We start from the raw sequence: 21,325 nt of genomic DNA on the forward strand, positions 1-21,325 counted from the left end.
TGTTTCATGTTGTGTTTTTTTAAGGCAGCGCTTCCCCGTAAAAGTCACACCATGATAATAACCATGTCATTGTCCCATCTCAAATGAGTTAAGCCCTCTAAGGCAGGGGTTAGGCAGGGAACCTCCATCCTGTGGGTCAGATGTGGACCTCAATTTCTCTTTCTCCCTGGCTCTTAGGACTCTTCCCCAGGCCACACCCCTCACTGGCTTTCTCTCTCCCCTCCTTATGTCCTTCCCACCCACCCACCCACCTTTTCGTCCTTTTATTTTTATTTTTTTAATGGAAGATGCCAAGGTTTAAACCTGGGACCTTCTGCAAGCAGAGCAGGCACACTTTTCACTGAGCTTTGACCCCTTTCCACCCAAAAGGAGAGGCAGGGTGCTTTGAAGTCCTGACCTCTGGAAATCATCTCCTCCCCCCCCCCCGACTTCTGCGACTTCAGCAGGCATTCTCCATTCCAACTTTCAATCATATGTTTGCTGCCATGAGGACTAGTACCTTGAGGCGTCTGCAAAACCTTGGCGTTGAAAGTTTCGTGTAAGGCAGCAAGCTTGGTTCTGCACCCCAAGTCACATTCTGTTCCCCTAGGTACCCAGCACGTGCCTAAATGAAGCCCTCCTTCCTAGCTGGAGGTGAGCAGTTGCTGTTCACCCATTTTGTATGTGATCAGGCTGAAAGCGGCTATTCACAGCCTTCGAAAGATAATAATTTGGCTGTGAAAACTTGGCCATTTTGTCCGTCTCCCCCGGCAAGAGCTGACAAACTGGTGTGTGTTGGTGGTTGTGTGCATGCATGTCCGAAACAAATGCAGGAATCCCGACCGTTGCTAGGAAGCCTAGCAAGCTTGGAAAAACTGCCTCTTGTCCTGCCTGGCCTTCCTTGAGCACCTTGATGGGAAGAGACGTCCTGCTGACAGCAGCCGGGGGTTCAAAAGGGCGGCCTTTTATGAACTTGGCGTTCTTTCCAAAGGATGTTGAGCATGTCGGGCATGGTGCAGCCGGCCATTCCTAATGTTGAAAGCAGCTGTCGGGGATCCAACCCGGGGATTATTGGCATAAAAATCAGGGGACTTGGCACAATTAGCGCTGCGAGCCAGTTTTCCACCCAGCGAGCGCAGCTGTAAATAGAAATGCCTTCAGCTTAGAAGCTATTACCATTGGGGTATTCGGAACTTGTTTTAAGACACTTTTGTTTTAAAAAAACGCATCTACAGGCAGTCAAGGAAGGGCTCCGTTTAAATCAGGCTTCAAATGACCTTTAAGCATCCACAGATCAGTGACTTCACTGAAATGGTTTTCATGTGGCACCTTAATCTGGTTAACACAAAGCGGCCTTCGCCAGCCCTTTCAGATGTTTTGGACTACAACTCTCATTGTTTCTCCTGACTGGGGTCCTAATGGGAGTTGTAGTCTAAGACCCACCTGAAGGCTAGCATGCTGAACCTAAGAAGAGCCAATGGCCCATAAATTATTAGGGTTACGTTTAATTACCCGCCCTTTGCTCTTAGGTCCCAGGGCAGGTTACAACATTAAAACATTAAAAACAGTTTAAAACAACATAAAAATAATGGTGGTTTGACAGTCAATCCCTCTTCCCAGAGTTTGCTGGGAATTTCAGCTTCTAACTACTCTCAGCACCTTTAACAAACTACAGTTCCCAGGATTCTGCACTGTGGGTTAAACCACAGAGCCTAGGGCTTGCCAATCAGAAGGTCGGCAGTTCGAATCCCAGCGACTGGGTGCTCCTGTCAAACCTAGCAGTTTGAAAGCACATCAAATAGATAAATAGGTACCGCTCTGGCGGGAAAGTAAACAGTGTTTCCGTGCGCTGCTCTGGTTCGCCAGAAGCGGCTTAGTCATGCTGGCCACATGACCTGGAAGCTGTACGCCGGCTCCCTTGGCCAATAAAGCGAGATTAGCGCCGCAACCCCAGAGTCATCCAAAACTGGACCTAATGGTCATGAGTCCCTTTACCTTTATGATTGTCAAAGTGGCATCATAGGACTTTGAAGATATAGTGTAAGTGTTGCCCTGGTCTTGAGATATGTTTAACCTCTGAGTTCTGCTCTATGGAGGATTAAGCTAATTTATGTGTGAGAGAGATGCTCCAGAAGTTTTTGCCAGCTCAGTTTTGGATGCAGATGACACATAGACCTTTCCTTCTCCCTCTTCAGACCTTTTAGGCCAGTGTTGCTCAAACATTTGGCTGCTACCACTCCCTTGCTTCCCTAAATTCATCTTGAGCCCACTACCCTACCCTATAAAAAGCATTATGCAGAACAGTGGCTTGCACAACACACTGAGGACGATAATATCCCAATAAAACAGTAACAGTTAATAGCACATTCGTTCAAAGTGCAGTTAAGCTGTTTGGTTTATTTGCACAAAATGGATGAACTGGATCCAGTGATACCAGGTTTTCAAAGTCTGATAGTCATTTACACCTCTAGGGGACCCCTGCCTCTTGGTGCTCCCCTAGGGAATCCCACAGCCCCCCATGGAGTAGTACCACCCACTTTGGAAACCACAGTAGCCCATTGCTATCTTAGGAATCCTTTTGAGGCCTTGATGGATCAGCAAGAGTCGTTAGATTGTATTTGATGTTAACCCTCCTTAGAGCAGTCCCACTGAAATCAACGGACATGACTAACTTAGGCCCATTAACTTCCATGGATCTATTCTGAGTAGGACTAGCATTAGATGCATTCTATCATGTATGAGACCCTCTCTCCCCACCCCTCTGGTCCCATTACAGTGGTGCCTCGCAAGACGAAATTAATCCGTTCCGTGAGGCTCTTCGTATAGCGGTTTTTTCGTCTTGCGAAGCAAGCCCATTGACAGCATAGCGGATTAGCGCTACAGCTGTCAAGCGGCTTCCAGCGATCAGCTGTTAAGCGGCTTATCATCAGAACAGCTGATAAGCGGCTTAGCGGCTTAAGAAAAGGGCAAAAAAGCAAAAAAAACCCGCGGGGGGATGCAAGATTTTTTTCGTCTTGCGAAGCAACCCCATAGGGGAATTCGTTTTGCAAAGCGCCTCCAAAACGGAAAACCCTTTCGTCTAGCGGGTTTTTCGTCTTGCGAGGCGTTCGTCTTGCGGGGCACCACTGTATTTCTACGACAGTCCTTGGACTGGACCTGTTTTTCTGCTTCAAGAGGAAGCTTTTAAAAGCCTGCTGGATGACTCAATAGAATTATAACAAAAAAAAATTATTAGATGTGGGCCTAGCATGGCTGGAATCCAGTCTGGGCTTGTCAAGTGGGGGGGGGGGAGAGAGAGAGAGAGAGAGAAGGGCACCAGTTCAATTTGTCATTATGGAAGTGTTGGCTCCCTTCTGTTGGCTCCAAACATCTGAGTGGTTTTCGCCCTGACGTTGACCAACTCCGATTTCCGTGCCCCCCCCCCCTTCACTTCCATACGGGTGACATCAGTCCTGTAAGAATTCAAATGAGAACCAGAACTGTAAAGGCTTGAAATGCAATTAAATAATAAAACTTAAGTGATCACACTCCTTCCCTGCCAAGGAAATCTTTGCTTTGGAGGAAAGTGGCTTCGCGGTGGGCGCCATTATGGTACAAAATAAGGATGCTCCATTCTTGGGCCTTAACTCTAGTGCCAGTGTGGTGGAGTGGTTAGAGTGTCTAACCAGGACCTGGGAGAGAAGTGTTGGTATCCACACTCTGTTATGAAGTTCACTGGGTAACCGTGGGCCAGTCACTGACTCTTAGCCTAACCTACCTCATAGGGTTATTGTAGGGATTAAATGGGGAGGGAGAGAACAATGTACACCACTTTGAGCTCCTTAGAGAAAAAGGTGGCATATAAATGCAATAAACAAGCAAGAACCCCGCTTGTGTCTTTGGACTATCCCATCATCCCCATGGCCCCAGTTATGTTTTTGCTTCCCACAATCCCTTTGGGGTCCTCTATTCCCATGGATTCCCCCTAATTCTGATGTTTAAGCTGAGAGTGCCAATCACTTTCTTAGCTAGAAAAACACCTCTCACACATAAAGGGCAGTGTCAGCAGGCTCTGGAGAATCCCAGGTTCTGCAGAAGTGCACAAAATCTTTAGGAGGGGGAGGACCCAGGAGGGTTGGAAATCCCCCTAAAACAGTTCATGAGCTTCCTGTGTTCCTACAAAGCACTCTCAGGTGACCAGACTTCCAGTCTCTCTGGGGGCTACAAGTTATGGAATCCAAGCTATGAGAACCTTGCTGGGTCCTCTTTCAAGTAGTGGCCAGACCGAGGCCACTGGGGAAGCCCCCGCCACCACAAATAGGGTATAAAGGCAGATTAGTCTCTTGTGGATCTTTCTTGTACATTTGGCCATGGGTGGCTGCAAAGTTGGATTTGACGTTGCCTGCCACCTCTTCAGAAACATTGCCTATTCTATAGTTGTTGGTTTAAACAATCCCCGTGGTGCTTTACAGTTCAATAAGTTTTGAACCGTGGCGTTAGCCAGGAATGACTGCCAACTACTCAGGTATGTTGAAGGAAAGTAACTGTGTCCAAGGAACGTTATTGGAATAATGTGGCACAAATCAATATGGTGTAATTCCCACTCAGCCATGAAGCCGCTGGGTGAGCAGCAGCCAGTCACTGTCTCTCATCTAACCTACCTTACAAGGTTGTTGTGGGTGTTAAATGAAGAGGGGGAGACCAGTGTACCCTGCCTTGGGTTCCTAGGAGAAAAAGGTGGGCTATAAATGCAATCAATCATTAAAGGTTCCTCTGCTGCTGACAGCCATAATGGATTCCTGTCTGGCACTTGCTCAAATGTGGCATTGTGAGGGTATGAGACTATGGGATAAATTGGGGGAGAACTCACTTTTTATCTCTGCTTCAAAACTGGGGGGGGGGGAGCCCTTCCCAACTTCAGCTCTTCCCCTTCCTTCTGCCACCACCCCAACAATCACTGCAAGATGGGAATAACACTAGCCTATGCAGGTGGTGCGGTGGGTTAAATCACAGAGCCTAGGACTTGCCGATCAGAAGGTCGGCGGTTCGAATCCCCACGACGGGGTGAGCTCCCGTCAACCTAGCAGTTTGAAAGAACGTCAAAGTGCAAGTAGATAAATAGGTACCGCTCCGGCGGGAAGGTAAACGGCGTTTCCGTGCGCTGCTCTGGTTCGCCAGAAGCGGCTTAGTCATGCTGGTCACATGACCCAGAAGCTGTACGCCGGCTCCCTCGGCCAATAAAGCGAGATGAGTGCCACAACCCCAGAGTCGTCCGTGACTGGACCTAATGGTCAGGGGTCCCTTTACCTTTACCTACCTTGCAGGACTGCAGTTAGGTTTCCTGTGGCAATGTATGTGCAGCGCATCGAACCAGAGCAGGGAACCCCAGCTGAAACTGAGAGTGAGAACAGCCCCTCTCCATCAGGAACCCCCAAACCAATTCCTGAACAGCAGAATCCTTTTAAGAACTCATTATCAGTGGTGTCATGATCTGGGCATCTCCTCCCACCCCATCCCAATAATCAATTAACGATGGGGACAGAGAGGACTGTGGCCCTGACCCCAAACAGGATGTGGTGAAGTGTCTGCCTTTCTCACTTTTGCTTTTTCTGTTCTCCTTTCCTTCCTAATCTGTCACCTCCTTTGAGATCCTGAGCCTGCGGCTAGGCCCTCTGTGTGGCTGCAGTGTGTCTTTTAATTTTAGTATCGCACCTGGCCCTTTTAGGTGGTTTACAAATAATTATTATGTTTGAGCATGGCAAAGTGTTGGGACTGGCTTCTACACAACAAGGACTTCACATTATTTCCACTTCAGCACGGTCCAAAGCCTCGAGGGCAGCCACGAGTTGGAAGCGTAAAACTTTATGAATCAAAGCTGCACAAGGGCTGGATCATATTGAGGGTCTGATCCAGCATCCTGTTTTTAAACCGTGGCCAGCTGGAAACTTAGAAAAATGCCACCCAAAGCCTTTGCTGTTAATCCATCCATCTCCTGAATGAATTTCTGTGTGTCTGCGAGTTGCATCAGGAGTAGTTAATCCTGCTGGGGAACAGACACGGTAATTTTTGATGTGACTTTCCTCTCCCCACACTCACCTCTAGGTATGTTCCTAATAAAGCAAAACCAATTTCAGAAGGGGGAAATATCTGACATAAGATCATGGGTCATGCCAACTGTCCATCTAGTCTAGCCTCCTGTTCTCACAGCGGCCAACAAGCTGGTTATGGGAATCCCCAAAGGAGGACCTGAGAACAACTCTCTTCACTTGTCATTCCCAGCAAGTAGCAATCAGGGGCAGATGCCTCTAAATTCCTGATTTACACGCACACATGCGCGTGCACACACACATCTCCTTTTATGAAAATAAAGTTAGGCAGTTGATCTGGTATGTTCCCCATTTCAGCTCTAATCCCAGAGACTTTCTCTGATGCTACCTGACACCCACGTACACCTTTGCCTCAATGTGCCCAGTTTTTTGAGCTTTCAGTAAGTCCGTCAGCATTCTGACTCCTGAGCAGGAAGCGAGAGTTTGGCCAGCTGCTCAGGGAGGTGTTTGGTTTCTGGCCGTGCACAGGTGGCCACTTGTCTCTTTGCTTGGAAAGGTAGTTTATTTTTAATTAAAACTTTGTCCCAGTACCTGGTTCACTGGTTCTAGCCAGATTAGCATTTCAGAAGGACAATGCCATCCCTTGTTTGAAGCCCACTGTAAATGTAGCGTTCTCCTCCTTTTCAATTTGTTTCCTTCTTTGTCTGCAGCTAATCTCTCTGTCCCTTCAGGATGTTACCACTGTTTTGTAACTCCCTCCTTCCTCCCCCGTCCCCCCACAAGTTGTCTCATTCATTCATTCATTCATTCATTCATTTGAAGGGACAAAAAAAGTCTGATCTTTTAAGAGAAATGTCTCTGGTATTTCAGTGTGGTCTGGGTCCAGATGTGCGCTACATGAACAGGTTGTAGGACCCGCCTGCGTGTTCAGCTAAGGGCCTGGAGAGCCTTAGCGGACTTTTATTTAATTTAATCTATTTACGGATCGCTTCCTATGAAACATCTCAAAGCAAATAACAGCAACAATAATTTATTACTTTAAGCAAGTTTATGGACCGCTTCACTGCTTAAATCCATCAGATTGGTGTACGTGGTAAAAATGGAATAAAACCACAGAAACACATGCTGCTAAGATTAATAAAACCAATTTGACAGACAGAAAACCTTTCATGCAAACTCTAAAAACAATGAAACAATTTATATTAAAAATAATACTGCCAGTTGAAACAGTTACTAAAACACCGCACCCATAATATTTTTCCCCAGGGTATGTGAATGAAACAACCCAAATATATACCGTGTGATGTGTGTGCATGTTTAATTTTTGTTTTCATTCAGTTGTATTCATTTCTTCATTCTTGCATGTTATTGAAGTATGCGTTTTTGTTCAAAGAAAACAAAAAAGATTCAAAGTGCAACATTTTCATGTATAAAAACAAGCTTGCCCTGTTTGTGAGCTTCCTGGGAGCATTCGTGAACAAAAGAAACTTTCCTACCCTTGATCAGACCATTGGTCACCTTGCCCAGTAATGTCTCCTCTGGCTGGCTGTGGCTCCCCCGGAGAACCACTGCCAGCCAGTGTAGACAAGACTGAACTAGATGGGCACAAGGGTCTCCTGACAGTATTAAGATTCCTTCCAGTAGCACCTTAGAGACCAACTAAGTTTGTTATGCACACAATAACAAGCTTAGTTGGTCTCTAAGGTGCTACTGGAAGGATTTTTTTTGTTTCGACTACAGCAGACCAACTTGGCTACCTACCTGTAACTAATACTAAGATTCTCTTTTTAAAAAAATAAAAATCTTTATTACTTTTCAAACTTACGAGAAAAGAAAAAGCAGGAGAAAAAGACAAAATAGAGCAGACAAGAAAAAAGAACAAAGGAAAAAACAATACAATAAACAATACAAAACACAACCTTAACACTAAACTGAACAAAACAAAACAACAACAATTTAAAAACATATAGCATGCCATTTCATTACTCTATCTTTCATTCCCTTATTTCATCGACCTCCTCTCACCTCCCTTTTTGTATTCCACTTCTGTTACTTGTTTCAGCAATTCCTTTCCATCTTTCTCTATTTTTATCATTACAAATATCTTAACATATTTTTAACCTTATTTTCCATTAATACTAAAGTACTTATTTATACTTAACTCTTTATAACATTTCTGCTAAAGCCATAAAGTTTCATTCCAACAATTTTCAAACACTCATTAATTTTACAATATTTCTATATACAAACTTTAAACTAATATTAAGATTCTCATTCCCAACTCTTCTAGCTGCTCCTTTCCAACTAGAGATCCTAGGAGGCTGATGCTTGTGGGGAGAAACTTCTACATGCCAAGCAGGTGCTCCACCACTGAGGCTCAGTCCCTCTGTTGTGACATTTTCTATGCATCTGGGAAAGCACATTTCCTGTGTGTTTGAGAGAGAGGTGTGTGTGCGAGAGAGAAAGGAATTCCTTCTCTTAAGATGGTACCCTGCCACCTACAGCTCATAAACATCCTTATACTTAAAGAAAACCAGTGGTATGTGATAAATCAGGAGTGCTTTCATAGTAGGCAACTTTTTTTAAAAAAAAATTAAATAAGTTTGCTAAGCGCAATTCTCACGTGTGTCACTTTTGTGGACTTATTTGCAAATGACTTTTTTTCAAAAATGTATGGTCTTATTTGCAGCTCACGCTGTTTTATGTTTAATTTGTACCACGGTGTTTTCTGCAGTGCCACCTCCCTCGAAAAAGCAGCACATGTCAGAGGAAAACGTATTTAAAAAAAACAGAAAAAGTTATCCAACATAGTAATGTTTGGCAGTGTGCCTGGAAAGTATATTAAACTCCACCCAGAGCATGAGTTAGTGGAAAAAATTAAGCTGCCGTTCACGGGGCAGCTTATTCTCTTAGCAGCTCTTGGATTTCCACTCAGTTATAAATATTTACCACTTTTTCAAGGTCTGTTCCCCCCGCCACCGCCGCTGCCCCCTTCAGCAGTTGCTTTACAGCCCTCGATTTGGCAGGAAGCAGAGACTGTGACTAATAGGTGTATGTGCGCACATACATTTAACTTTGAGACCACACCCGTGGCCACAGTGCTGAAACCTGAATTGCTTTAGACAAAACTCTGGTGTGTTTGTGTGTTTGTGCGCGCACGTGCATGTGCACACACATATATAAGGGCACACCAATGTGCTGCAATAGTGGACTTATCATCCAGTGTGATATTAGGCAGGCCCCAACCCTGGATAATTTCAAAGGGGCCTTGAAAACTGTCTTAAAAACCTTGGCTAACAAAATTGTGGCTGGAAATCTCATTGTGTGGCCTGGCCTTGGAGACTGTACTATTTATTAATTTTATTTGCTTCCATAAAGCTTACACACCACTTAATGGTTGTTGGGTTTTTTGTTTTTTTCTAAAGCCACCAAAAGGGTCGGTAGGTAGTGGGGCAGGGAGGGGGGTATTTAGTTAATTTGTTATAGTAGTTCAGTTTTTGTTGTTGTTGTGGTTCTGTGTATGCCTATGGGGTGAGGTAATTATAGTGGTATGGTGAATTACATCAGCATGCATTATTCAACAGAAAACTTCCTCTGCTTATGTGTTTGCTTATACTTTAAAACCATATATAGAGAGATATATAGTTCTAAACCCTCAAAGTGATTTACAAAAAAAAGATAAAACAAAATTATCTACAACAATTTAAGACTTTCAACAACTTAAAATAACAATAGACCATGGAATTGATTTCTTCAGATGTTTTTTAACTGTTTCCTATTTTGTTTTGTTTTATTTTTAATGGGAGCTACCTTTGGAAGAACTTTTTATTTATTGAAAGTTACTATAGAAATGTATCAAAGCCAATGTGGTGTCGTGGCTAGAGCAGGGGTAAGCAACCTAAGGCCCAGGGGCTGGATGCGACCCAATCGCCTTCTACATCTGGCCTGTGGACGGTCTGGGAATCAGCATGTTTTTACATGAGTAGAATGTGTGCTTTTATTTAAAATGCATCGCTGGGTTATTTGTGGGTCATAGGAATTCGTTCATTTCGCTCCAAAAAATATAGTCCGGCCCACCACATGGTCTGAGGGAGGGTGGACCGGCCCACAGCTGAAAAAGGTTTCTGACCCCTGGGCTAGAGTGTAGGACTAGAACCTGCTGGGAGACCAAGGTTCAAATCCGGCCCCCACTCCACCATGATGCTCTCAGTGAGCGACCGTAGGCCAGTCATTGCCTCCCAGCCTAACCCATCTCACAGGGTTGTTGTGGGGATTAAATGAGGGGGAGAATTATGTACGCCACATGGTGCTCCGTGGAGAAAAAGGTGGAATATAAATGCAATGAACCAGTGGAGTTAAGAGTAGGTGATGAGGTCCTTCTCCAGGGGACCCTTCTGGGTGAGGAAGAGCTGTCGCTCAGTGCCTTACATGCAGAAAACCCCAGACTCAGTGCTTTTTCCAAGAAAAATAGGTGCCGGTACTCACCATGAAGTTGTCACAGTAAGTGCCACACTTTTTAACAACAACAAAAAAGAAGAGGTGCCGGTACTGCGAACCCTTGATTACCCCCTGAAAAAAGGCGCTGCCCAGACTCAGTTCCAAGTAGCATCTCCAGGTAGGGGTGGCAACATCCCCTGTCTGGAACTTTGGAGAGCCACTGCCGGTCAGTGTGGGTGGTATTGAGCTAGGTGGGTACGTTCCCATGATCCTGCTATGGGAAGCTAGGTGGACAGCGACAGGGCAATAGACTCTTCTTGGTTAAATGGCCTATCCAGGAAGGCTCAGGTATGGAGATGCAGGGTTGGGTCTTTGATAAGGGTCTAAACAGGCAAGTTTGTATGGAAAACGGTGTCCCTTCTGGCATCCTGGTCACAGAGGCTGCTTTATAAAGGAGCTGCAATTCAGACATACATTTACAGGAGCTTGCTGAAGCACCCCTGCCTCACTTTTTGCAACTTGTGTTTACAGGTCCCCAGCCTCTGTGAAGATCTCCTGTCTTCTGTTGACCAGCCTTTGAAGATCGCTCGTGATAAAGTAGTGGGGAAGGACTACTTACTGTGCGACTACAACAGAGATGGAGACTCCTATAGGTGACTGCTTTGCTCCTCTGGACAAGGAAACACTCCTTTACATTATCCATCAATTGACTCACCCTCTTTTTATCCCTTTTGATCTCAGGCAGGTTATTAGGAAGTGGCAATCATCAAAAATTGGGGGGGGGGAAGCATCACAGAGTAAAGTTTAAAAAAAGACATAAACACATTTTGCTCACTGCTAGACTAACAGTGTGGATTTACAGAGTTCGATTCACAAAGATAGCAGTCTTGGAAGCTCTCTTAAACTGAGCCAGGCTCTTGAGTCCACCGAGTTCATTATTGTCTACACTAATTGGCAGCAGCTCTCCAGGATTTCAGGCCTGGTTCTTTCCCAGGCCTGGAAAAGAACTGGGAAGATTTTACCTGGAGATTTTAGGGAATGGAACTTGGAGTCCTCTGCCTGCCTCTACCAATGAGCTACAAATTGGTGTAGTTGGGGGAACCTTCTGGAGTTCTCTCCTAATGACCCAACTAAAGAAGACAATAACCCAGAGATGTTCACAACTTTTAAACTATCCAGTAGACTATAAAACGTGTGAGCTTTGTGAAGGAGGCACAGCTCAGTGGTAGAGCATCTGGAAAGCCACTGTTTGTCACTGTGGACAATACGAGCCAGATGACCTGGGTGACAGAACTATAAAGTAGCTTCCAGTTTTTCTGTTGATATCAGCCCTTGATTCAGAATCATGAGGACTAAGGTCTTTATTTGTAAGGAGAGGGCCATACCTCAATAGCAGAGCTCCTGCTTTGCATGTAGAATGTCCCAGTTTTAACCCCTAGCAATTCTAGGTAATACTGGGACTGTTTCTCTGGTTTGCAGGTGGGTCCAGAAGGGTTTTCAACCCCCTGGATGAGGAATCGGTAGCACGTGCTTTTTATTTTTGAAGCTTTGGGTACTTTGAGCACCTTACCCACATCTCAAGAGATCTTACCCATTATATCGCTTTTCCTAGGCAGCTGAGTTCAGCTTCTGACATGCTGTCGAATGGCTCTTTGAGCTAGAGAATCTTGTATGGTGGGTCCCTTATAATGTCTAAGGCCTGGTTGCAGCTCCCACAAACAGACGGGTTAACTGGCGTGGTGCAGTGGTTGGAGTGTCAGACTAGGACCTGGGAGAGACCAAGGTTCGAATCCCCACTCAGCCATGAAGCTCATGGGGTATCATCTTGGGGCTTGTCAGTGTCCCTCAGCCTTGAGCTCCTTGGAGAAAAAACAGGGGAAAATGAGATATAAATGCAATAAAGGTAAATTCTGTTAGGTCCAGTCGTGACCGACTCTGGGGTTGCAGCGCTCATCTCGCTTTATTGGCCAAGGGAGCCGGCGTACAGCTTCCGGGTCATGCGGCCAGCATGATCAAAGCCGCTTCTGGCGAACCAGAGCAGTGCACGGAAACGCCGTTTACCTTCCCGCCGGAGTGGTACCTATTTATCTACTTGCACTTTGACGTGCTTTCGAACAGTTAGGTTGGCAGGAGCAGGGACTGAGCAACGAGAGCTCACCCCGTCGTGGGGATTCGAACCGCCGACCTTCTGATCGGCAAGTCCTATGCTCTGTGGTTTAACCCACAGCGCCACCCGTGTCCCTTATAAATGCAATAAATAATAATAATTAACCAGCCCAGTTCAACTCTGCTGCTACGGTTGGTGGGTAGCACCTGGGAAGCACCAATGGCAGAGACACCCAGCAAACACAAGCTAACTTTTTTTAAAAGAATAACAAAGCAAGACCAAACTCCCAGCCCCCTCCCCTCTGCACATCCCTATCCTGGTGTTTGGTTGCTCTCCTTAAATAGGATCCTTATGGGGGGAAGATGCTGATGCCAGCAGCACCGTCTTGGAACCTGTTGGCTGCAGCAGAAACATTGCTCTTGCATGAAGCTCCATCGGTTTCAGCCAGGCGGGCTCCGTTCAGCTGCCTTCTTTCAAAACAGCCTCCCCTCTAAGCCCGTAAATGCATTTTGAGGGCTTGTCTGCTGTGAAAACATCATTTGAGGGAGTAATGTTATGAATTTCTCGTGGATGAAATTACTGCTGCAGCCAGCAATCTTTCTTACTTTCTCTCTCTCTCCCCCCACCAAAAACCCCATTTTTAGAGGTGGTTAGGGATGTGCATGGTCTGCAGGCCAGGAAAGTGCTAAGTCGTGGCTGTGTGCTCTCGCTCTGAAATTCCATTCCTCGTGCTCTGCAGAAGAAATCTACTAACCGCAATTAAATCAAGCCCACCTTGCTTAAAGCCAAGGGACGCGGGTGGCGCTATGGGTAAAACCTCAGTGCCTAGGACTTGCCGATCGCATGGTCAGCGGTTCAAATCCCCGCGGTGGGGTGAGCTCCCGTCTTTCGGTCCCAGCTCCTGCCCACCTAGCAGTTCGAAAGCACGCTTAAGTGCAAGTAGATAAATAGGTACCGCTTTATAGCGGGAAGGTAAACAGTGTTTCCGTGTGCTGCGCTGGTGCAGGCTCGCCAGAGCAGCTTCGTCACGCTGGCCACGCGACCCAGAAGTGTCTCCGGACAGCGCTGGCCCCTGGCCTGTTAAGTGAGATGGGCGCACAACCCTAGAGTCGGACATGACTGGCCCGTACGGGCAGGGGTACCTTTACCTTGCTTAAAAGTGGCTTGGAGGGGTAGAGGAGAAAGGATATTGTTTGAGTTGGAGGCAGAAACCTGGAGCACTTGCTCAGCATTTACCTGCTGCAGAAATGGAGGGTAAGGGTGTCAACGGCTGCTAACCATGATGGCTGTGCTCTGCCTCCCCAGTCAGGGGCAGCAATGCTTCTGAATGCCAGTTGTTGGAAACCACAGGAGGAGACAGGGCACTTGTGCTCAGGTCTTGCTTGCTAGCTTCTCAGAGGCACCTGTTCAGCCACTGTGAGAACAGGATGCTGGACTAGATGTCTGTGGGCCTGACCCAGCTGGCTCTTCTTACATTCTAATGATATAGGTAAGAGTTCCTAAATGGAAGAAGTATGTTAGTTCTCCACCACCATCACTCCCAAGAGGTGATGGAAATCTCAGAGCTCTTATTTCTTGTGTATTTTTACTGCCACCAGCAAATGAGGCTATAAAGCTGCTAAAAGGTAAAGGGACCCCTGACCATTAGGTCCAGTCGTGGACGACTCTGGGGTTGCAGCGCTCATTTCGCTTTATTGGCCGAGGGAGCCGGCGTACAGCTTCTGGGTCATGGGGCAGCATGACTAAGCCGCTTCTGGCAAACCAGAGCTGCGCACAGAAACGCCATTTACCTTCCCGCCAGAGCAATACCTATTTATCTACTTGCACTTTGATGTGCTTTCAGACTGGTAGGTTGGCAGGAGCTGGGACTGAGCAATGGGAGCTCACTCCGTCGCAGGGGTTCGAACCCCCTACCTTCTGATCGGCAAGCCCTAGGTTCTGTGGTTTAACCCACGCACCACCTGCATCCACACTAGCAAAGCTGCTAGTCCACACTTTTTTGCCTTTTTTATAAAACAAATAATATTGCTCTATTTATAGTCTGCCTTTGGTCATAGCCTCATGGTGGCTCTCAAAGCATGAGAAAACAGTTTTGCAACACAGAAGGCATCATGAAAAACAGCTAAAATAACTCAAAGCAAATATGGCACCAAAAGAGCTTTTAAGCTCTTTGCCTTGCTTGGATTTTAACTTGTGTAGGGTTAGGGTTAGCCACAAATGGCTGAAATCGTGCCGCTTAAATGCATGTTGGGTGCCATTGTGCTGTGCTAGCAGAGCCTTTGCTTTAGACAGCCAGCACCAGGCGCATGGTTGCTGGAGCTGTTGGGATGGGCAGTTCAAAACATCTGCAGAGACCCATGCTAGAGATGGCACACCCATCGTTCCCTGTTCCAAATATCAAGCAGGGTCTGCAAATTCAAAGCAATGAGGTGAGAGTTAGGTGGAAGAATGCTGAGGTGGAGTGCTCCAGTGTACTCCTTTGGACTGCAGTTGTGTTGCGTGTCAATTTTTTTGCTTAAAAGATACTTATCTCATCAAGGGGAGAGGTTCTGCCATATTCCTCTGTGCCAGCTGTCCTCATTTCCTATTGCTAGGAAGAATTTGTTCCTTTATGTAATCTTTTGATATTTTGCCTTTCTCCCTAATTGGGATTCAGGACAGCTTCCAACATGGTAAAGCTTCATTATAAAAGCTAAACTAGTTAACAATAGTTACAGTACCTCAAAACACTCTTAGAGCCAGCAGTTAAAATCCAGTGTGCCTTGACGGCAGCCCAGTGGACAACCTCATCTGCACCTCAGTTTCCAAAGGCCTGTCTAAACAGGAAGGTCTTAGACAGCTGGAGAAAGGATAGCAAAGAAGGAGCCAGTCTGACCTCTCTTGGGAGGATTTTCCACAATATGGGAGCAGCCTCGGGAAAGGCTGTCTCTTGTTACCACCAGCCGTGCCTCTGATGTTGATGGGACCAAGAGAAAGGTGCTCACCCAAGGCTCTTAGAACCCAGGCAGGTTTATAGGGGGAGATATGATCTTTCACGTAGTCTTGTCCCAAGTTCTTAATGTAGAGGAACTTTCAACAAAGCGACACAGACCTCACCCTGCAATCTGAAATAGTGCAGTTCATTCTGCCACTCTCCTCATGTGTATAAACTATCCCTGACATTTTCTGGGTGGTATCTAGCTAAATTCTATTCAGAGCAGACCCATTGAAATCACTAGAGCTGAGTTTGTCATGCCTGTTAATGGTAATGGGTCTGCTTTGAGTAGGAGTGCTGTGAGATACACCCCTAAGCTTCTTGGGACAGGGGCTCTGTTGCAAAATGAGTAATTAATAGCAACATCCATGCTTGATTGTCTGGGGGATTCTGTTGATGCTTTGTGTGCTGAACAAGTTTGCTTACTTTCTGTCTTTCTCCTGCTGCAGATCGCCGTGGAGCAACAAATACGACCCTCCTCTGGAAGACGGTGCCATGCCATCGGCCCGCCTGCGCAAACTGGAGGTGGAAGCGAACAACGCCTTTGACCAGTACAGAGACTTGTATGTTGGATTGTGATATCATCTCTCTGGGTGTTTGTGTCCATTATCCTCAGGGCAAGAATGAATCCTTTTGATTTCTTTAAGATGGTGACTTAGAGGACAGCTCAGTCGGTATTGCACAGGACTCTTAATCTCAGGGTTGTGGGTTCGAGTCCCCACATTGGGCAAAAAGATTCCTGTATTGCAAGCGGTTGGACTAGATGACCCTCGTGGTCCCTTCCAACTCAAGAAGGAAAAAAAAGATGGTGACTTAGAGCAGTGGTAGCCAACATGGTTCTTCCAGATGTTGTTGAACTCCCATCAGCCGCAGCTTAGCACGGCCCAATGATCAGGGATGGTGGTAGTTGGAGTCCAGCAGTATCGGGGTGACACCAGACTCCCCATCCTTGTAGTGATGTAGAATAATGATGCAGGCTAGCTATGGGCAGTAAAGACAAGTGACAGTCTGGTTCAGGGATGGGGGAACCTGCAGCCCCGGAGATATTGTTCAGCTCCTTTCTGCCCCAGCCACCATTGCCAGTGATCAGTGCTGATGGGAGTCATAGTCTATAGCAATATTGGGAGGCCATCATGTTGGTTTAGACTCTTTAGAGCATGAGATTTTTAGGAGCAAGTCGTACCTCCTTCCTGCCTCCCTGCTTGTTATCCCCTTTATTTTTGCAGCTTGCTTTGATAGAAGGATGTGGATTTTTCCATCGGAGGGAGTCTGTCTTCAGTCTCTCCTAAGGCACTGTTGTTGCCTCTCTCTCCACTTTGTGACGTTGCAGACGGGCTTAGATGAAAATCTAAACCAGCCCCTGAGTTTAACAGGAAGGAACCTGCTGCCACAGGTTTGGGAAGCGTTGGAATAACAAGCATGTAGTCTTCAGCAGCCAGGATGGAGAGAGATTTCTCCCCCCACCATCAGATTTGATCTTCCAGGTGGCAGCTTAGATTTGAAAAGGGTGCTTGATTAGAAATGGGGGCATGTTAGATGCAAAACCCCATTCTCAACACGAAGGCAACCTCTTCTCTCATCCTCTGACAAAAGGGCATCCCGCTTTGATTTTCGAGATGATAGGCTGGCAAAGACTGCTGGGGGTGTAACTACAATTTATTATTTATTTGTATTCATATTACAAATCACACACCAAAGTCTGGCTTTCTGGTGTCCATGTGGGCCACTCTGGGCAACTGACAATGAATACAGCACATAGTTTGGTTTGTTTTAAAAGAAATTGGACAAATTAATAGAGGAGGAGGAAGGTATCAGCAGCTCCAACCAGGATGGCTACTCAGGACTGTTCTCCTCACGGGCAAGTATTCACACCTTGCCTCTTTCATAGCCACACGCCGACAACCTGCAATATCCAAAACATGTTTGCAAGCAGTATGGGAAAGAGCTCAGTGAGGGAGAGAGAGAGTTTTTGTCTGCCACTCTGTTTAAGCTGGAGGGAGTAACAGGCTTATTACTAAAGAGTGACCACAAATGGGAGAATTTGGATTGTGATAGCGAGACGTGTGCTTTCGAGGTCGGAAGTGGGAACAGGATTCAAACAGAAATTCCAGATGGCCATGTTTCTGCCTTCCCCCCTCAGTTTGATAATCTTGTAGGTTCCATGGCGAGGCCAGTGTCCTGGGTATTGTTTGCAACAAATGAGGTACTTGTTGGCAGCGTTGCCGTAATATTTGACCGGCCGAGGCCTTCTGCGGAAGATGCTTCTTTGTTGTCATTCAGGGTTTGTTAAACTGTGGAACTCATTCATGCAGGAGGCAGGGATGGTCTCCAACCTAGATGCCTCTAAAAGAGGATTGGACAAATTCATGGAGGAAAGGGCTATTGGTGGCCACAACCTTGATGGCTGTGCTCTGCCTCCATAATGTTTTTGAATACCAGTTTCTGGAAACCTCACGAGATGAAAGAGCTCTTGTACAGTGGTACCTCGGGTTAAGAACTTAATTCGTTCCGGAGGTCCATTCTTAACCTGAAACTGTTCTTAACCTGAAGCACCACTTTAGCTAATGGGGCCTCCTGCTGTTGCCTCGCCGTCACCACACAATTTCTGTTCTCCTGAAGCAAAGTTCTTAACCCGAGGTACTATTTCTGGGTTAGCGGAGTCTGTAACCTGAAGCGTCTGTAACCGAAGTACCACTGTACTTGGGTCCTCCTTGCAGCTTTCCCACGAGCACCAAGTCAGCCACTGTGAATAAAGGCCTGGTTTTAAATAGAAACACAGGAGGTTGCCTTATACCGAGTTGCACTGCTCAATACTGCCACAGCACTGACTGGCAGCTGTTCTCCAGGGTTTCCGGCAGGGTCTCTCCCACCCTACCTGGGGACTGAACCTGGGTCCTTCGGCACGCAGAGGAGATGCGCTCCCACTGAGCTACAGCTCTTTCCGCTTAGTAATGCTTGCAGTTCTCTTCCCTTTTAAGTTAATGAGCCTGTCTTCTGCCACAGGAACACAAAGTGTGTGGAGCAGCTGTGGCTCTGGATGCATTTATCTGCTTTACTTTCCATGCCGTCGTCTTCCTGTGGGGCGGCGGAGAAAGGGGATTGAGCGGGAGGATGGATCCAATTGTGGAATGCAATCATCCCTGATTGTTTTGAAAGCAGGGGCCTTAGAAGTGAGCTGAGATCGTCTCCCTGGCAGGAAAGCTATTGATCTCTTGGCCGGTCCCAAAACAAATGCCTGTTGACGGGGCGTGACGGCTATTGGCCAGATGAGCAATATGGCAGAAACTGGTTTCCATCATCAACAAACGGCACTTGTCGCCTCCTATTTTGTTTCAGGGCCTAGGTTTTTCGTTTTAAAAGAAAGTTCACATGAAACAGCACCATATGTTCTCGTTGTCCTAGTGGTTCATAATCTTTTGTTCATGCAGAGGAGCTTTCTTCATGCTTCAACATGCTACCACTAAGGTGGAGGTCCTAGACGGCCCTCTAGATGTTGTCAGGTCCCAACCCTCTTCCCAGACTCAGCCAGCCTGTGGATGATGGAAGGGCAGAGTCCGTCAACATACGGAAGGCCACAGGCTGCCAATCCCTGCAGGAAAAAAAGGAATACTGGAATACAGAGTGCCATTGTGCTTCCCATGGAAGCTAGAGCAAGCTAGTTTTCTGCTGCTGACTATACGACCCAAACCACTGAATTCAAATTACAGTGGTACCTCGGGTTAAGTACTTAATTCGTTCCGGAAGGTCTGTTCCTAACCTGAAATTGTTCTTAACCTGAAGCACCACTTTAGCTAATGGGGCCTCCTGCTGCCATCGCGCCACCAGAGCACGATTTCTGTTCTCATCCTGAAGCAAAGTTCTTAACCCGAGGTAATATTTCTGTGCTAGCGGAGTCTGTAACCCGAAGCGTATGTAACCTGAAGCATATGTAACCCGAGGTACCACTGTACAAGGAAGGAGATTCCGACTAAACATTAGGAAGAGCTTTCTGATGGTAAGAGCTGTTGGACTGCCTGGGAAGGTTGTGGGCTCAGCTTCTTTGGAAGATTTTAAATCAAGAGGTTGAATGGCCATCTGCCAGGGATTCTTTAGCTGCGATTCCTGCGTTGTAGGGGGTGGACTGGATGACCCTTGGGGATCCCTTCCAACTCAACAATTCTGTGAAATTGTAGCTGTAGTCTGGGGCAGGCAGTCGGTCTCTGCTTCCTTGCAGTGCAATGCCAAACACTCCCCCCCCTTCCCTTTCCGCCTGCCGCGAGCGCTTTCCCCACCACCTCTCCGCCATCTGTCTCTGGATGTGAATCAAGCATGGCCAAACCTGAGAGACTCAACCAGCAAAGCCTTTTGAAGTGGGTTTATTGCCCTTGGCTCATGGCTCCTAAACCCCTTGTGATGATCTCCCTCCCCTGTCTCTGCTCGGGCACAATAATTTGCCACAGCTTTGGCAGCTGGGGCCCTGCCGGATTGAATCCAGATGCCACAGCCCCGGAGAAAGTTGGGCTCCTTTCCCTCTCCCCCCCCCCCCCCGCAAATATTTTCTAGCCAGGTCTTTGCACAAAGGAGTCCAGAGCTGGGTTTGTGTTGCCTGCAAGATTCTTCCTCTTCAGCTTTGACTGACTATTTAAAGTTAAGCAGCAACACATATACAATGAAAGAAGCTCCCCACAGCCAACAGTAACTGCACTTAGTACTTGTGCTGCATCATTTTTCACAAACCACACACACACACACACACACGTGTTATTTACTGGTATTGGTGTGCACCCTCTCTTAAGAGCTATAGTCTTCATTCCCCACCCCCCAAACTGGGACCCTGCTTCTAACTCATACATGCATTTGGGGAACTGTTTTTAAATTATTCTTCACTGTACATTTATACTGTGGAAGTGCTGCTGTTGCAATCCACGTAAAAATCCGCCTTAGACCGAGTTCTGAGGAGCTTAGAATCTAAGATTCATTGCAGGGGAAGGTCAGGGAAGTCCAGGCAACAGTAATCTGACAAGTAATATGCTGTTGCTTCAGCTGAATTGGGGCTGAGCATGAAAATTAAAAAATAGATATTATGTGGAAGGAAATGGGAAGAGACTTAGCTAGCCAAATAAAAACCACAAAATGCCCCGCTTGTGGTGGGAGAGGCTCCATTTCCAAAATAGGTGAGTGTCAGATGCCCGCCTTGTGGCTTCCCGCTTTGGAAACACTGGCCGACTTTGGACGCAATGCTAAGCGCCCCTCTGTTGCGTCTGAATCCGCCCTTTGTTCTTCCAGAGCCGACTGCCTCCCTGTGCAGTCAGAGCTGTCCAGCTGCCGGCCAGATGTGCACTCTTTTAAGCGTACCTGGCATGGAGGACGTACATACCTAACCGGATCGGTATGTTTGCTTGAGGGCTGCTTTTGCACCTGTGTGCCTGCTGGAAAGAATTTGCCGAATACCTGCGCAGGGACCCACAGGCACTGTTTTGGGACGGATTTGCTTAACTTGCGGGGGAGGTGAAGGAACAACTGGACCGAAGAGGCTTATTTTTCTCTCCCCTTCCTGCTTTTACCATCTGTGGAAAGCTCATGGTGTGTGTGTGTGTGTGTGTACTGAACGTTACAGAATATATGGTGGCGTTTTGGGAACTCCTATCTAGGCTCTGCCCAGACCCAACTTTTCCTTGGTAAAGTGGTGGTGCCGCTTACCTTCAGATCAGGACAGCGGTACATGGTTTTAATATTTGCATCCTGGTTTTCTGTGATCATAGAAGGGACCATGAGGATCATCTGGTCCAAAGCCCTGCAGTGGCTTTTTCCCAATGTGGGGCT

General features: G+C 46.7%; 1 protein-coding gene across 2 annotated transcripts in view; it reads left to right on the forward strand.

Moving 5' to 3' along the window:
- CAPZB (capping actin protein of muscle Z-line subunit beta) overlaps positions 1-21,325 on the forward strand; it is a 70,858-nt gene that overhangs the window by 30,535 nt on the left and 18,998 nt on the right. For both annotated transcript variants that reach the window (XM_081923844.1, XM_081923845.1), the window contains exons 3-4: positions 10,974-11,095; positions 15,973-16,086. In XM_081923844.1, the coding sequence (XP_081779970.1) occupies positions 10,974-11,095; positions 15,973-16,086 (236 nt within the window). The remainder of the gene's footprint in view (positions 1-10,973; positions 11,096-15,972; positions 16,087-21,325) is intronic.

Source organism: Podarcis melisellensis (assembly GCF_964234715.1).
Source record: "Podarcis melisellensis genome assembly, chromosome: 8".
NCBI classification, from domain to species: Eukaryota; Metazoa; Chordata; class Lepidosauria; order Squamata; family Lacertidae; genus Podarcis; species Podarcis melisellensis.